Below are 17,865 nucleotides of genomic sequence, written 5' to 3'. Positions count from 1 at the left end.
AACAAATGTATGGATACCAAGCGGGGAAAGCCGTGGTGGGGTGGGGATGGTGGTATGATGAATTGGGTGGTTGGGATTGACACATATACACTGATGTGTATAAAATTGATGACTAATAAGAACTTGCTGTATAAAAAAATAAATAAAATTAAATTTAAAAAAAAAAGGAAATATAACCCTGGCATTTAAGACCTTTCATTGTGGGACAAAAAAGGTCACCTACAAACCTGTGTTTCTCATTACAGTGGATCTGAAATTCTTAAGCCATTACTTTCCCATGGAGCATTGTACTTAAAGTCACAATTATGTAAATGGTATTTCTGCTACTTGTTACAGTCTCTGGACTTCTGAGTGTAATTTGTATCTCTTTTCAGGTACCTGTCATGATGTTGCTATCTGTTTATTTGTGTATATGGCCCTTTCCACCCCATTAATTTCCTTTTTTTAAAGATTTTTTTTTGATGTGGACCATTTTAAAAGTCTTTAAAAAGTCTGAATTTGTTACAATATTTATTCTGTTTTATGCCTTGATTTTTTGGCCATGAGGCATGTGGGATCTTAGCTCCCCGACCAGGGATCGAACCCTCGCCCCCTTCACTGGAAGGCGAAGTCCCAATCACTGGACCACCAGGGAAGTCCCGAAAAAAAAAAGGGGGGGGTATTTAGCAAATATCTGGCCTACAGCAAGTACTTAATCATCAGTTGTATTTTCTTTTTTTAAAGCAAAGATTAGAAGTAAAAACTGACTCATGTTCCAAATAAAATGAATCATTCTTGGAGAGCTGATGTCATTAAGGAAGGGATGCTGTAAGCACTGGATTCTGAAGTAGGATCCTAGCCAAAATCCACAAACACCACCCATTTGTTATCTCATTCATGGAGTCTTCTTTTTTCTGGGCCCCAAGTTATCTCTGAAGGAGCTGCCCTTCCTTATAAGTTTCATTTTTGCAACTGTAGCCATTATTCTGGGGCTCCAAAGGGGTGTGGGTGTGGGAAGAAAGTGAAAATTTCCACAATCTTGTCTTGGTGTTCCCAAAAGAGATTAACCTTGAATACTGAGGCATATCTAACCCAGAAGAAAAAGTGTTTCTTGCACAGTATGGAAACCAGAAATATCTCTATGAGCTTTCCTATTCTCAGGACGAAATGTGTTTCTTGGTCATTGGTTGATGATATTGGTCAATATTGGTCCATCACCAGAACTGCCTTTCCAGGAAGAACCCAAGTACACTGACTGCCTCAATTACTCACCCTCCCCTCCACCTACATGTTCTCAATGAGGCCAACAACCTCTCTACCTCCAGCTCCAAGAATGGAATCGAGACCATAACAAAGAGACATAACAGAGCTTTCAACAACCCTGGCTCATTGTGAGTAGCTCAGGAATATGCATGTCAACCTAGGCAATATGACTCCATTCAGGGGTGCAGGCAGGGAATCCACTCTGCTCATTTCTGCTGGACATAAAACCAATGGATGTAAGGGCTGGAGCCACAGCAGCTATTTTGTTGCCAAGAAACTACTTCCTACTTAAAGACAATGTTGTTGAGAGACCAAGTTCTAAAGACATTCTTTGAGTCCCTAGAATTTGCTGTTCCTAAAACCACTATCCCTGAATTTTTCAGCTCTATGAGTGAATCATTTTCCTTTTTGCTTAAGCCAATTTGGTCACTTGTAACCAAAAGAGCTATAACTCGTGCAGCCACCTTTCTAAAACACCAAGAAACCACCTAAAGTAATGTTAATTTTTCTCCTTCTCCTTTTTTTTTTGAGGGAGTGGGGAATTCAGAGAGCAGAAATCTGTCCTGACCAGAGAAAAGTCCCTAACTAATTCCAGTGGTACTGAGGCAGGAAAGATAGGGCCAGGCCCAAGGACAGCCTCCTCATGTATAGGCAATAGGCAGGAGGCAAAGCCACCTCCTTGTTTTGCACTTAACGAGGCCATGACGCATGAAGGAATGGTATCCAACACAGAAATTTTGTAACATCTGAACAAGAAACTGACCAATAAAACTGTAGAGCATGCACAATAAAAATGCACAGGTTGCTGATGACCCTATAAGACTTTTCACCTGTGGCGCTTGACTAGTAAAGGAAAATGTAAGGGAAAACGTCTCTTAGAGCACAGGTACAGTGGTTTCAGCAGAAAAATGCACAAGACTGGGGGCTGATGCAACCTGGTGTAATCCAGGCCACACCTCAACCTTCCCGCTCAATGAACATTCCACCCCTAATCAAAAACACCCACCCATTCAAAGGGCTAAAAATAAGATAAAAGGGGGATCAACAACCCTGCGGGGCACCCCTCACTCACGAGGATGCCCACACTCTTCTTTGAGTATGTAATTTTCACTTCTGCACTAAATAAACTTCTTTGTTCTCTTGCTACTCAGCCTCAGTATGTGTGTGCACGTGTGTGTGTGTGTGTGTGTGTGTGTGTATGTCGGTGTGTGTTTATTTTTTTCCTTAGTGCCTTGTGTTCCTTGCCCAAACTCTTTTGGACGAGTTGAACAAGAGCCTTGACTTCTGGTAAAGCTTTTCTGGTATCAGTATCGAGAGCAGGAACCTTGCTCTCCTCACCAGCACCCCGCCTCGAGGTGGGAGGACTTACACAGCTGCTCCTCTTCATTGAAGCCCATGATCGCCATGGCCTCCAAGGTTTCTTGGAACATCTCATCGTCCTGGGCTGCCGGGATGGGCACAAATCCATTGGAGAGGAATGTGTAGTTGCTGAAGCCCTCCAAAAGCAAGTCATCTAGAAGGAGAGGAAGACGGGGTGGTGGTCAGGAAGGCACACTTCTATTTTGAACAGGAGGCAGGAACCTGGTAAAGGGTCTGGCCCATCGTAATTTCTTTCCCTTTCCCAAGACTTGGACAGTTTAAACCTTCCTTCTGCTTCATCGCATAGAAGCCATCACCCACCTCATACAGTGGTGCAGGCTGTGCACTGCCCCAGGGTGCCTGGCAGCTGAAATCCATTGTTGGCTCCACTTGCTAAGCCATGACCCCTGACAGAACATTGCATCTACCCAGAGGAAGAGACACCTTTATCTCAGTTGCCCAAAAGTACCCTGCCTTCAGAAACAAAGCTCTGAAAAGTTAGATTAATCTTTATCCATCCATTTATTAAACTTTTATTAAAATCACACATACACATGGATTTTAAAAATCAATGACTGAGCTATTGATATGAAGCTCGTACTAAGAGCCTGAGAAATGAAACTTGCAGCTTCTAGTCAACACTGATCAAACAGAATTTAATGTGAACTTGACGAGCATCCTGAGGGAGGAAAAAGGCACCCTCGTTTTACAACCTTCATCAGCATTTGTCCCTGAATCACCCCACTTTTTCCTTCTTTAATAATCAAATAATTCTTTAGCTGTATATGATTTTACCATATATATGTTTTTGGACATCTAATTAACACTGTGATTTTTGTTCTATATATGTTGTGTAATAGTTGATTTTGTCCTATCTTCACCAAACATGTTAAGCTTACTAAATGTATTTATGAGAAAAAATTGATTACTATCTAAAGGTTTATAATAAAAACACCAATTGCTTGTCTCATCTTTTCTCCAACTCCTACCTTACCCTACAATAACTGCTTTTATCTCTTTTAACTGTTTTTTTCTGGTAGTTACCATTATCTCTCTATGTAATAGGCTTACTATATATTACTTTTATATATCATGTTAATGGCTATTTCTGAATACGTCAAAATTAGATATTATCCATTGACTTCCTGCTATGGTGGAAAAAGCTTTGGTGCTCTTACAATTGCTCTTACAATTTAGCCTCCCTCTTCTCAAACTATTTCTAGCTGAATCAGTAGATAAGGCTTATATTAGGGATTGGCAAATCTGGTCTGCTGGTTATCTTTGTAAATAAAGTTTTTTTTTAATTTAATTTTTTTAACACAGCAGGCTCTTTTTATTTTGAATTTTATTTTATTTTTTTAAATAGCAGGTTCTTTTTTTTTGAATTTCATTTTTATTTTTTTATACAGCAGGTTCTTATTTGTAAAAAAAGTTTTATTGAAACACAGCCGCTCCCATCTCCTTGTCTATTTTCTATGGCTGCTTTCATGCTACAATAGCAGCCAGAGTTGAGTAGTTGCAAGAAAAACCAAATGATCCCCAAAGCCTAAGATATGGACTATCTGGCCCTTTAGTAAAAACATTTGTCAACTCCTTGTTTATGACATCTATCAAATATTATTCTCTGAAAAGTCATACTCTGTAGTTACATTCCTTTGTTGTTATTCATCCCTTTCTCTCCCAAATTTATAATTGCTTCTTTTTTTCTTATACTATTTGCTTTTATGACACTGTCCAATATATCAAGTGTCCTCTTCCAGATCAATCTTTAATTAGGCTGGATTTGATTATACTTTTGGAGGGAATTCAGCAAGATGCTCTTCTTTTTAAACAAAGGGTTTTCCTGGGTCAAGTCACTAGGAAGCTACTTGATAAAGTTGAGGTTAAGTTGACCCGAGACACCAATTAAGCCTTTGGATTAACTGAAATGCCTGATTAAAGTCACAAGGATTTGAGTCTTTGCCAAGATTTCATTATCCAGACCATGGATACATGTGGAAATATTTGACTCCCCCTAAAAGCCTAACCTCTTCCCATATCTATCATCAAGCATACAAGTGGTTCCTAGGGGTCTCAGTTGTTGATTTTATCCTCTCTTGATTTCTGGGAGACCGGAGGCAGAGCACAAAACTGGAACCCAGGTTACCAAACAACAAAATTGCTGACTTTGGTGCCAAAGAGGTGGAAGAAAAATCTAAACGCTTCCCTCTGGGCCACGCCATCGTGTCTGCACTATAACTGCTAATTTACCTATGTGCCACTAACATCCATTCCGCCTCCCCTCTTTTATCCAAAATTGCTCCAGATGCCAAGCAACAAGATTAAATAAGGAACGCTGCTTCCCCTAGTGGTGGAACATTGCAATACACCTCATCACAGCAAAGGTACCAGCCCACACATCCTTTTGGTAATTTTCTAAGCAAAATAACTAACCCCGGGTCACAAAACTGATGGGAAGCAAAATTTGTACTGTTCTCCTAAAAGTTAGGACTTAAACTTATTACTAGAATGTAGACCATACTATGTACTTGTATTGACTGGTATACTCCTTTATTCAGCTGTGATTTATATATTCTTTGCAGTTAGTAGATTAACTCTTCTACACGCCTAGAATGTATAATTTCCTATTGGAGTCTGGTATACAGTATATAGTTTTTATGTGAAAAATATTTTCCTTACAACAGAGGGCAGCAAACTACAGCACATTCCTATTTTTGTAAATAAAATTCTATTGTATAGCTTTGCCCATTGGTTTAGGCATTGCCTATGGCTGCTTCTGCATTACAACATCAGAGCTGAGTAGTTGTGACAAAAACCGCGTGGCCTACAGAACCTAAGAGATTTACTATCTGGTTCTTTACAGAAAAATATAGGTGACCCCTGCCCTACAAAAAGGTCAATTCAAAGTTATTTTCAAAACAGGAATAATGAAAAGTGCTTGGTTCCACTGCCCTTCCAAATTCCTTATACAATCAGAATGCCTCTTAAATACCTGCAAGTTTTGTAAACATGCAAATATGGCAATTGTCTTTCTCCCTTCCTGGAAGGCACAGATTGTGTCTATTTGGACTTGATGTCGTCCAGTCTAACTGGGCTTGATTAATTATTTAATGCCTAACTGAAATGGACATCTACTATGTCACATAGTAGGTGCTCAGTAAATGAGAATGACTGAACAGAAGCCACACTCACTCACACAAAGGAGATGCTGCCCAGAGATGTGTAGCTCTTTCCCTGGCAGGATCTCAGACTCTGTGTTAACGGCTGATCGATTAACCCTGGATCATGATGAAAGGGAGGGCTGAGATCTCCCAACACACGTCTTTGCTCATCACTTACTTCTCATCTTCTCCTTGGCTCCAGCAATCAGGTAGTAAAAGATGTGGAACGTCCTCTCGTCTCTGGCTTGGCGAATCGCCCGTGACTTTTCTAGCAGATCTGATTTGGGAGGAGTTAAGAATCCCAGGGACATCACATGTACCTCTTGTGGGAACATGACCTTCCTCCCCAATCCTTGTCACACCAGCTGCTGGAGGGGAAATCTCCAGGACCCGGGAGAGGTTCCCTGGAGTGTTCTGAAGAGTCTGATTGCTGGGACAGAGTCAAGCCATCCACGCCTGGTCCACATGAGTTGACCTTCCAGTTCTGGCTCACAGATCCAAAAGAAACCACTGGGTGCTGCTGGCAGGCCCCAGTGCCGGGGAGAAGTGAGGGGAACAGAGTGGGGAAAAAAAGCATAAAAAGACAGGAGTCAAAGGACTCCAGGATGAAAGACTTACAGGAGGGGCATGAAATGAGATGTTTCCCCAGCAGCCATCACCAACTCCTCTTCTGCAGAGTGAGCTGTCTTTAGATATTACAGAGTAAAAATAATTACACCCTCTATGATTTGTTAATCCCTGTGCTAAATGTTTGACGTGCATTTTCTCATTTACACCTCACAAACTATCCTAGAAGCTAAGTGCGAATGTTATTTGCATTTTCAATATAGGGAAACTGAGGCCCAGGGAAGCTCGGGGAAGGCTCAGTTTCCCAGGAGCACAGAGCTAGGAAGTGATAATGCCAAGTGTCTGTGGTAGCCAAAACCACCCCAGACAAGGGGCTGGGCTTCAAGAGCTGGGTACCAGTTCTGGCTGGCTGAGTGACCTTGACCCAGCTGACTAGCTGCCTAGCCTCAGGAGACGGTAAACATGACCCACTAATCAATCTAAGAAGAGCTGTTCTGCCATGGGGGGAGGGGATGGTAGGGAGGCGCATGGGTGGTTGGGCTCTTGTACCAGGTGGATTTCCCCATGTAAGAACCAGGCTCTACTTGACTATGACAAAATCTGCAAAACCCTAACCACTGAAGAATGAATGATCACTTCTTCTCTGTGCTCCCAAATCCATTGGATTAGACTGTGTCCCCCACCCCCGCTCTGTCATGTCAGGTCATGTAGACTAATTTCTCCTCCCAACGCCTCTTATTATACAGGGTCACAAACTCTCATCTACAATTCCCAAATCCAGAAACTTCTGAAAACCAGAACTCAGCTGGTGGCCATACCCGTTCTGAGCCCACACGAGGCTATTTATGATCTCCTTATCCCCCCGTAGGAGAATATGGGTGTCTTTTGCTGTATCTCATTTAATCCCTGCCCAGCTCTGGGAGGTGGGGATGGGGCCTGGTCAGTTGACCCCAGCCATGCCCTGAGCCCCCTCTGGGATGCTAAAGAGCACAGGTGGCACTGGTGGGCTGGTGGGATTCTGATTCCTTAGATTTACAGAAACAGCTTCCTGCTTGCTTTGCCAGAAGCAGGCTGTTCCTCTGGGAAAGTTCTGTTTCCATTGATGTCCTATCTGTGGGCTGAAGCTGCCCTGTTCCTAAGAAGGACAAGGGGTCCAAGTTTAGCCTTGGACCCTGGCTCGAAAAGGATGAAGCGAAGTTCTCACGATAGCCGATGCTCAACCAGCCCTTATTCTGTCACGGTTCTAAGAGCTTTACATGAATGAATTCACTTGATTCTCACGACACCTCTATGAGGCAGGTATTATTATCATCCCCATTTCACTGACGAGGCACAGAGAGGTTGAATAACTAGCCCAAGGTCGCTCAGCTAGGGAGAGGTCCACTCAGAATCAAACACAGGCTGCTTGAGGTCCTCAAACCTGGGGACCACCACACTACAAGGCTTGTTGTTAAGGGAAAACAACCCCAGGGGAGATTTGTTCTGGATGGCACCCAAGCGCCTGGGGAGAGAGGGGTGGCTCTTGTGCCCCCCTCAGGCTCTGGGCAGGAGGTTGGTGGGACCAAGGGTGGGAGTCCCAGGTGGCCCAGGCTCAGCAAAGGATACATGTCTCAATGTTGGCTCCCACGATGTAACCCGTGACGTCGAAGTTGATGCGGATAAATTTACCCTGCCAAAAGGAAAACACAGTTCATGGTGGGTTCCCCAGCCTCAGCCCCTCACCCTCATGCTGCAGGCAAGTGGGGAGAGAGGAGTCAGGGAGCATTCAAGGGAAAAAGAAGAAAACCAGAGAGAGCTTCTTGCAAACACTCAAGAATCTCACAGGTCAGCATCTCCTGAGCTGGGAAGATCGAGGGCCTTATGGCGACAGAGGAACTTAGAAAACACTTTCTCAAATCAATTTCACTTGCTCTTGCAATGACCCTCAGCCCATCATAGCTCTCCCCATTTTAAAGGTGGGGAAACTGAGGCCAAAAAGCTAGTGGGACCTGCCCAGTGTGGTAGTGCTCCTAAGAGGTAGAGGCATGAGTAGAAGGCACATTTTGCCACACCCAGTGGCTGGAGGCCTCCTCCGCTGCCCCCCTGCCCAGAAACACGCTGGGCCTCCATGATCAATCAAGCCCAAGTTCAGCCAGCTGCGAATTAAACCGCTTCTTTGGGGCAGTGAGCATGAACAGTGATGCCAGGGAGCCACGCTATCTGAGCAGGCCCTGCATAGGAGGCTCTGTAGGCAGGGCTGGGCCATGCCCCCAGCCCCGGGGCCCATCAGATCTCTCCACTTGGAAAAGATGCCAATCCACCTGCCTTCTGCCTCAGCCGAACCACAGAACCCAGGACAGCCAGGTCCCGCCTCTGGCAGCACCGGCCCTTTTCCTGCTTTCTTAACAGCTGACAAAGGATCATATCCTTACTACCCTCACCCACCCGTGATTACATGGTGGGAGGCACCATCCCCTAGGCTTGCTTGGGCCTCGACAAAACCCTCCCTCTTTCTCCATCAGGAAGCGAGACAGACAGTAGAATGATTCAGGACAATGAACGTTATTGCAACCGTAACAGAGGAGCCTGCTGGTCCTGGAGCCATCTTGCCTTCCTCCCGAGAAGGCCTGGGGCACCAGTGAGTGGGGACATTGCAGGGATTCACTTTGAATTTGCTCTCATTTACTGACATCCTAGAAACTCTGCACTGGGTTACAACGCACAAATGCAGTGCTTCTTGGTGCAGCCAACACAAACCCCACGGGGAGTTTGGAAATCTGGGGGAGGGACTGGAGTTGTTACATGACAGTGGTAGCTATTGCTCTTAGTGGACAGGGGCTAAGGATGCTGGGCATCCTGCAATGACCAAAAGAGTCCCAGACACCAAGCATTAGCCACCTACCCTATGACTTTCAAATGTCCCACCTGACACTCACGGAGGTGAAAAACCTGTTTATAATTAGCTGAGCCTAGACCCTAATGGTGTTTTAGATAAAAACACACAAAAAATGTTAATGTTGTTCTCATGTAGGAATGTCATATCCATGTAACTCGAGAGCAAATTGTTCTTTGGTTCAGAGCTTTCCAAAGAGTATGTCATCATTCTGGAAAATCCCATCCCATGGCTTCAGTCCCCAGACGAATCCCCCCTTGTCTCAGCCTGCATTTGTAGCTGTCAAGGTCACAGTGATTCTGGATATAAATGCAAGTGTCTGACTAGTTCATTGTGTCTTCATATGTGGTCTGGCCTGAGAACTGATATGCTGAAATGCATATTTTAATTATGAATTGTTTTATTTCTCCTTCATATTATAGCAAGGGCATTGTGCTATTTTTTTTTTTAATCTGATGTGTGTAGTAGGTGATGTTATCTATGACTCTAAATTTTCAGGGAAGGAAAGGGAACACCGCATAATTACTTGTAATAAGAAGTGGGTCTTGGGGTTGACAAGGCTGGGGCCCATGCGTGTGAATATGCAGGACACAGAGATACCCACAGAGCAGCTCTACGTGGGCGGGGCAGAGGTTTCTACAAAGAGTTTTTCACAGGGTCCCATCTGGTGACTGACAGTTCAGAGGGGCACCCACAAATCAGCAGGGGCCTCCCCACTAGTGGAATTCAGATGCAGTCTTTCCTCCAAATTTCTTCATCAAAGTATCTTTCTGGGCTTCCCAGGTGGCACAGTGGTTAAGAATCCATCTGCCAATGCAGGGGACACTGGTTCAAGCCCTGGTCCGGGAAGATCCCACATGCTGCAGAGCAAAACGAGGCCCATGTGCCACAACTACTGAGCCTGCACTCTAGAACCCACAAGCCATAAATACTGAGCCCTCATGCCACAACTACTGAAGCCCGTGCACCTAGAGCCCACGCTCCATAACAAGAAAAGCCACCGCAACGAGAAGCCCAAGCACCGCAACAAAGAGTAGCCCCTGTTCGCCTCAACTAGAGGAAGCCCACGCACAGCAACAAAAACCCAACACAGCCAAAAATAAATAAATAAAACAATTTTTAAAAAAAGCATCATTCCTCTTTAAAAAAAAAAAAGTATCTTTCTGACTCTCCTATGGAGTGGAGGCCCCCACTTCTTTTGTACAACAAGATAATTTTTGTGTAAGTGTCATCAACCACCTGTGTTCAGAGTTCTCCTTCCCCCATTAGGCTCAGGTGAGAAAGTGGGGGGGCCCTTGGAACCTGGGAAATCCTGTGTGGGAAGTCCTGCCTCATTGACTATTGGCTCCCCAACTAGGCCACAAGCTTTGTGAAGCCTGGAACCTCGTCTCAATTGTTTGCTGTCTAGTTCAGGGTCTGCTATACAGTAGGCGCTTAATGAAAATGAGCCAAACGAAGAGAGAGAGAGAGAGAGAATGGTGTGTGTAAAAATGCCTGCCAGAATGATTGTATACAGTGGGTGCATAATAAATGTTTATTGAAATTTGCATGTGCTTGGTACATAGTAGGTACTCAATGCATGTTTTGCTGAATAAATAAATGAGTATTGGGTGTAAGTGTCTAGCACTTACTAGGTGCTCAGTAAATATTTACTGAATGAATTATGAGTGTCAAATTCTAACAGGGAGCCTAGCAAGCAGATGCTGCATGAATATTTGTTGAATGAATAGTGAGTGAATGAATGAGGGAGTGAGTGGCTGGAGCACTTGCAGGGTTGTAAGGTCAAGACAGGACTGGAGATGCAGAGCAAAATGCTGTTGCAATGCACACCTCCATCCCTTCAGCCTCAGACGTCCTCTGCACACACATACTCTGCGTTCTCAGGCAGGAGGGGACACCAGGGGACCCAAGCCTTTTCCAGAAAACCCATGTGGCTTTGCTACTTACAAATCGTGAGGAGTTGTCGTTCTTGACAGTTTTGGCGTTGCCAAAAGCCTCCAGGATGGGGTTTGCTTGTAGAAGCTGCTTTTCCAGCTCACCCTAAAATTCATTCACATCTAGTTATTGGAGAAAGTGGCGTAGACACTGACAGCTCTGCCATAGACAGATGTTGTCACAAAATTCTGCCCTTAACCCACGGGTTCTCTCCTATCCTATCACCTACCCATCTGAGACCCCCAATGCTAATGTCCAGATTTACTCAAGGATTTCAGAAGAGAAACAAATGTCTGAGCTGTCTTATAGCTGGGACATCTGTAAGGACATCACCTAGGAAGGCCACTTTTTCCTAGATAGGGCCTGCTCATCTATGTGACATCATTGCCACTGAGAACTGCCACACTGTACAACACCAGGATGTCATTTACATCATAGTGAATCCATGGAGTTGTGCAGTGCACAGCCTGCCCTGCTGTACACGGCAGTCCTGCTGCTGCTTATGTTTGACAAGCAGCTTTCTTCAAGCTAAATCACTACAACCCTTCTTCTGATGGTTTTAGTGCCACTTTTTATAGTTGCAATTTTTCCTTTCTCAGGACCAGTTTTCTGAAGTCTCCTATGGAAGACAAGTAAGGAATGTGCAAAACCCACCGGGAATACTTCAAACCGACTGCAGAACAAAGCTTCAAAGCAGGTTGCTTGAGCTCCATTCATGAGGTTAAATGCAGCTGAGACTGTACACAGCCCATCGGCCCCCTCTGAGGGGGCTCCTGTGCACAAACGCGGTCACGTGATTAATTGTTGCAGGAAAGGGCCAACAAGGTAAATCATGCCAGGAAGCATCGAGCTGCTCTCTGCCTATCCCCACGACACAGCGGCTGCAGACTGGCTCAGCGGCTCTCCTACCCAGCTCCTCCTCCAGGCCGACTCTGGGAAGTATGGGTCCTGAGGGTTTTCTCCTGTTTTCTCTGCTGGTTCCCCTGTCCTCTTTTTCAGGGCAGTTGGGCTGGGCTAAAAAGAAGCTGGGAAAGGTTCTAGAAGGGAAAAGGCAGCGCACAGCTTTCTCCCTGCTCCTCTATACACCAGGAGGGCATCATGGGTGGCTGTCCCTAAAGGAACAGAACAGGAAGCTACTAATTTATGTGTCTCTTTATTCACATGCCCTCCTCCTTCACAGCTCCCAAAGAAGATAAAAGTGTCATCTCTGGGCTTCCCTGGTGGCGCAGTGGTTGAGTCCGCCTGCCAATGCAGGGGACACGGGTTTGTGCCCTGGTCCAGGAAGATCCCACATGCCGCGGAGCGGCTGGGCCCATGAGCCATGGTCACTGAGCCTGTGCATCTGGAGCCTGTGCTCCGCAACGGGAGAGGCCACACAGTGAGAGGCCCGCATACCGCAAAAAAAAAAAAAAAAAAAAAAAAAAGTGTCATCTCTGTGAAAATCCCAGCCACAGTAGAATCCCCATAATTGGGACTTGTGGAAATTTACAATGAGAGCAAAGGGCTTTGCTTGACTAGTAGGAAGAAGACTAATGGGGTCACTTCTGTCAACACAAACTTGGGATCCCAATATCCCCAGAAAAAAGTTCCCTTCCTAGAATGGGAGTTCCAGCTGCTGGGGCCAAAAGATCCTTCTCAGGAGAGCTCTGAACATGAAGATCTGGTCCAAACCACTCATTTTATGGATGATGAGACAGTGGCCCAGAGAAGTTAAGTGACTTGGCCAACGTCACACAGGAGCAGATCCTATATAAGAAGCCTGATTCTCCTTCTGATTCATCCATGACACTGCCGCCCAGGTCTAACTAAGATGGATTGAGTGTGATCCTAGCACACACTAGGATCTCTTGATCTGAGGGTCTCTCCCAGGCTGGGACCCATATGCCAGCCCCCCAAGCTCTGAGTTAGAGATGAGTTTACACATGCAGAGGTTTGAGCAGGGCCCGGTTGTGTGTCACAATAGCTGGGGCCTTACCGTGCCACCAAAGCTAGTGCATTGTGAACACCAAGACTCCCGTTTCTAGAGCCCTGGGTCAAGCAACCGGCATGCAAAGACAGACACGCACTGCACACACATGCATAGGGACACACCAGTGCACAGGGGACAGGGCTCAGGGGAGATATTTAGGGATGATGGCAGGGAGTGGGGAGAGAGGCATGCCACAGCAGTGCCATTAACTGACTGTCAATCAAGCCAGGGAAGCTTTAGGGCCAGAAGGTCCTTAAAGGCTCAACCAGATGGAACAGACGTCTCCAGGGCCTTCCAGTCAGGGTTACCGGTGGCGGACACATTGGTGGGAAGGGTAATGAGATCCATTCTGAACTGGGAAAATCCATTCCCGGCTGGAGGTCAACCTTGGGAAGTCCAATGGGTCCTGCGGGTGGCAACGCGCCCCACGCCCCACACTGACATTGGACACCCGCAGGACGGTGTTTCAGTGAGTTTGTAGGTTTAGGTTGTGAAACTCGGGGATCTAGCCCATTCTACCATCAGCTATGGGGCTCAGTGGGTGCGACAGGAGCATGCACATCTAAACACACTCTGTGCCTCCCGTACACACCAGGAAAACACTCCCAGTTACTCACGTAGGCAAAAGATGGGCCTTGCTGTGGTTGAACAATACAGTATAAAACAAATGTCAGTGTTATTTCCATCACACGTACATCAGGGTCTGGAGAATATACGATTTCAATCCCCCCACTTAGCCTGGATTCTCCAAGATTCTCCAACTAGGAAAGCAACAACTTTTCTTGGATTCAATTTCCTTTCTGTTTTGCTGCTTTCTTTTCTAATTTCTTAGAGATTCAGACATTTCAAAGTTTTTTAATTGCTGGGGCCGAGGTGCAGTCTTTAAAACTGTGTCTCATGAGATGCTGTCTGAGATGTGCTCTCACACACAGAGAAAAAGGTATCTGGCACATAGCAGGTGCTTGATAAAGATCAGTCACTATTATTAAGTATTACTATTACTTATCATCACTATTCTAGGAAAAGGAAAGGCGGTGGGAAGTGGTGTTTAACTGCCACGTGAACTTTGGCGCTATTTGTTCCCATACACGGTGCCAGAGACAGTGTGGGTTTCCTGCGTCTGTTTGAGGGAGGAAGGTTCCCCAGGCTACAACCAGTGCCCACCCGAGATCTCCGAGGGCCTCCAGACAAACTGGCCTCTGTGGCTGCTCCAGTGTTGCCTCTGAGCCCCAGAAGCAAGATCCAGAGTGGCAGGAACCAGTGACACCCCAAGCCTTCTTCAGACCTCCGCTCTGCCGTTCCCCTGCCCCCACCCCAAACCTTCACACAGAGGCGCTGGCAGGTCCTTCAAGCAGCCCCATTGCTTGTCGCCTCCTCTGGGACAGACGAGGCAGGGCTAAGACGGAGGAGGAAGAGAGGGATGGACCCAAGAAGGGATGATTCTAGAAACAGGCTCTTCTTTCCTTCTAAGGCCTTAATCAAACTGCATCACCATGGGTTGATCTGTATGATTATTTGATGACCATCTCTCTTTCCCACGAGTCCAAAAGCTCAGTAGCTAGAATAACAGTGCCTCTCAGCCTCATCACTGGACCCCATCCTGGCAGTGCCCAGCATACAGTAGATGCTCAGTCAAGGGCACTGGACCAAAGCCCATACGCTGAGTGACACCAATGTTCCCATCCCCTGGGGTTCCCATTTGAGGGACACATGGAGGAATGACAGGTGTCCCTCAACACTAGGGAATTTACAGAGATTCAGTTCAGGCAGTAGTTCTCCAGCAGGGGTGACCGTGCCCCCCAGAGGGCACCTGGCAATGTCTAGAGACATTCTTGGTTGCATAACTGAGGGCAGGGGTTGCTACCAGCCTCCAGTGGGGAGAGGCCAGGGATGCTGCTAAAAACCCTCCAAGGCATAAGACAGCCCCACAATTACTCAGTCCAAAATGACTTTGGTGCCACGGTTGAGAAGCTTTGATGTCAATCAAGACTCCTCCTCTCATTTCACAGGACAGGACCCCTCAGGAGATGATCCTGGCTAAAGCGAGAAATCACCTAGACCCAAACGGGCCCACCCAGGAGGAAAAACAGCCCTCTGGTGAGCTGTCTGGGGAGGGGCAGTGAAGCACAGCCCTGAGTCCTTACAACGCCAAGTCCTGGCCTTATTAACGGTGCTGTCTCTCCCTCGGTCAGCCCACGAGCCTAGGGGCCCATCTGCTAAGTCGTGGCCACAGGGCAGGAACTACCACTCACCGTGATACTTGTGTCCTTCTTGCCCTTGTGGGAGGAGGCCACCACGGCCAGGTACTGGATGACTTTCTTGGTGTTTTCAGTTTTCCCAGCTCCAGACTCGCCTCTGAAAGATACGGGAAAAGTGACCCACCGGAAACAGCCCCACACAGGTGTTCTGTGGGTACTTTTCCACAGCTCCGTGCCATTTGCCAGATGGGGAAACTGAGGCTCCCAGAGGGGAGGAGACTTGCCCACCACTGGCAGAGAGCTGGGCTGGGTTTTCAAAGCCCGCTCCATATCTCAATCCACTCCTCCCGAGAGGATGCAGGAAAGGAGGTAGATGAAAAGAGTAAAAGAGAAAACTGAGTTTTCCTAACAAGGTCCAAACTTAGGTTTATTTGGAACTGTCTACTTTAAAAAATAAATACTTCGTTTTCTAGAGCAGTTTTAGGTTCACAGCAAAATTGAGCAGAGGTACAAAGGTCCTATACGCCCATGCCCCTGCCCCTGCCCCTTGACATACACAGCCTCCTCAACCATCAACATCCCCCACCAGAGTGGTACCCTTGTAACGATCAATGAACCCACGTTGATGCATCATTATCACCCAAAGTCCGTAGTTTACATGAGGGTTCACTCTTGGTGTTGTACATTCTATGGGTTTTGACAGCTGTATAATGAAATGTATCCACTATTACAGTATCATACAGAATAGTTTTACTGCAAATTATCTATTTTAAAGACATTATTAGGGACTTCCATGGTGGTGCAGTGGTTAAGAATCTGTCTGCCAATGCAGGGGACACAGGTTCGAGCCCTGGTCCGGGAAGATCCCTCATGCCGCGGAGCAACTAAGCCCGTGTACCACAACTACTGAGCCTGTGCTCTAGAGCCCACGAGCCACAACTACTGAGCCCACCTGCCACAACTACTGAAGCCCACGCACCTAGAGCCCGTGCTGTGCAACAAAGAGAAGCCATTGCAATGAGAAGCCCATGCACCGCAGCGAACAGTAGCCCCTGCTCCTGCAACCAGAGGAAGCCTGCACATAGCAACAAAGACCCAATGCAGCCAAAAATAAATAAATTTTATAAAGAAAAAAAAAAGACATTATTAGCCTTGTTAGAGATGGAATGATCAGGCAAGAGACTGCCTTCCAGGAAGGACATAAGTACCTCTCAGAGTACCAGGATATAAGTTACAATTTTTTGAAGGTCCCCTTACAAAAAAGGAGAAAAAGGAGAAGAAGAGGGAGGGGGAGTGGGGAGAGGGAGAAGGAGAAGAAGGGGAAGAAGAAGAAGAAGGGGACGAAGGAGAAGAACTGGTTATCCCATCAGCCACTGGACAGACATAAGCCCCTTCATCCTCTGGAGAACCCCATTCTAATGGTCAGGTGGCTAGCTAATGATCTCAGTCAAGTATCAAAGAATAAACCTGGTTGAAGTAATTCATGCTAAAGTGTAAATGGCTGATAAGTTTAGATCAGCAGGGTGTTGTTTGTCTTATCAAAAGAGTACTCCTAGAATATGAGCAGTGGATTATTTTACCAAAATGGCCTTCTCGAACCAGCTACCTCTCTTGGCCACTGGAGATCATGGTGGTGGAATTGTTTCATCCAAGGATTCCAGACACTGCCTCTGACTCCCACTATTCTCAGTGAAAGGGAAAGATGACTTCAACCAAATCTTTCCTCCCTTCTTGTCCTCTCCTCTGATTTTCTTTTGTTTTTCCTTCCTTTGCCTAGACTCTCATTTGCTGAGGTCACTGAATATTCTGAAACGTACTAATTTTTTTTAAGTCTGAATTTGTCTATCCCAAGGTCGGTTCAAGGTTCTCCACACTGAACCACTGCCACCAGCGCTAGTGCAGTGCTTGCCCTTTTTCCTAATTAGGAAATAAAGAAATTAACTTGCTCTGCCAAGGGCCCATTAATAACTTTGCTTATGGCTAAACGGAAGAAAGAGAGAAAGAGGAAGGAAGGGAGGGAGGGAGGGAGGGAGGAAGAAAGAGAAAGAAAGAAAGAAAGGGAAAGGGAGAGAGAGAAGGAAGGAAGGGAGGGAGGGAGGGAGGGAGGGAGGAAGGAAGGAAGGAAGGAAGGAAGGGAGGGAGGGAGGGAGGGAGGGAGGAGGGAAGGAGGGAGGCAGAGAAAGAAACATGTGCCCTGAATTGTCAGACGCAACCCCATGGGTCACCATCTGGAAATCAAGTGTCTGATCTCCAGGAAGGTTGAAACATGTCTCCACGTCTCACGACGATATTAACACTGTCCACTCCCCTTTCCTAATGGCCTTTCTTCCCAATGGTCACATTATTTCATATGGCCTCAGAGGCACTTTGTGAAATGGGAGCCATGGAGGCATTATCTTTATTTTCTTGAGGAGGACAATTGAATCCAAAAAAATTTTTTTTCTTTAATTTTAAGGAGAGAATTGACTTTTCAAGGGGAGTGGAGGCCCTATGTTAATTGTTTCACATGTATTATCTCCTTTACCTCCCCTCCCACAATCCTGAAGGTAGGACATATCACTT

The 17,865-nt window shown here is 46.1% G+C and overlaps 1 protein-coding gene across 3 annotated transcripts in view; it reads right to left on the bottom strand.

The window, feature by feature from the left end:
• MYH11 (myosin heavy chain 11) overlaps positions 1-17,865 on the bottom strand; it is a 127,970-nt gene that overhangs the window by 47,644 nt on the left and 62,461 nt on the right. For 2 of the 3 annotated variants that reach the window (XM_022552364.2, XM_022552366.2), the window contains exons 5-9: positions 15,358-15,460; positions 11,149-11,241; positions 7,935-7,998; positions 5,941-6,039; positions 2,612-2,755 (exon numbers count right to left, since the gene is read on the bottom strand). In XM_022552364.2, the coding sequence (XP_022408072.2) occupies positions 2,612-2,755; positions 5,941-6,039; positions 7,935-7,998; positions 11,149-11,241; positions 15,358-15,460 (503 nt within the window). Of the gene's footprint in view, positions 1-2,611; positions 2,756-5,940; positions 6,040-7,934; positions 7,999-11,148; positions 11,242-13,722; positions 13,744-15,357; positions 15,461-17,865 lie in introns of all 3 variants that reach the window. The other variant, XM_022552363.3, reaches the window with a different exon arrangement.

This window comes from Delphinapterus leucas, chromosome 15 (genome assembly GCF_059928025.1).
Source record: "Delphinapterus leucas isolate spDelLeu-1000000601 "Yukka" chromosome 15, BTC_Dleu_Yukka2, whole genome shotgun sequence".
Lineage (NCBI taxonomy): Eukaryota > Metazoa > Chordata > Mammalia > Artiodactyla > Monodontidae > Delphinapterus > Delphinapterus leucas.
The sequence above is the reverse complement of the archived record's forward strand: the minus strand, read 5'-3'. Positions and strand labels throughout refer to the sequence as shown.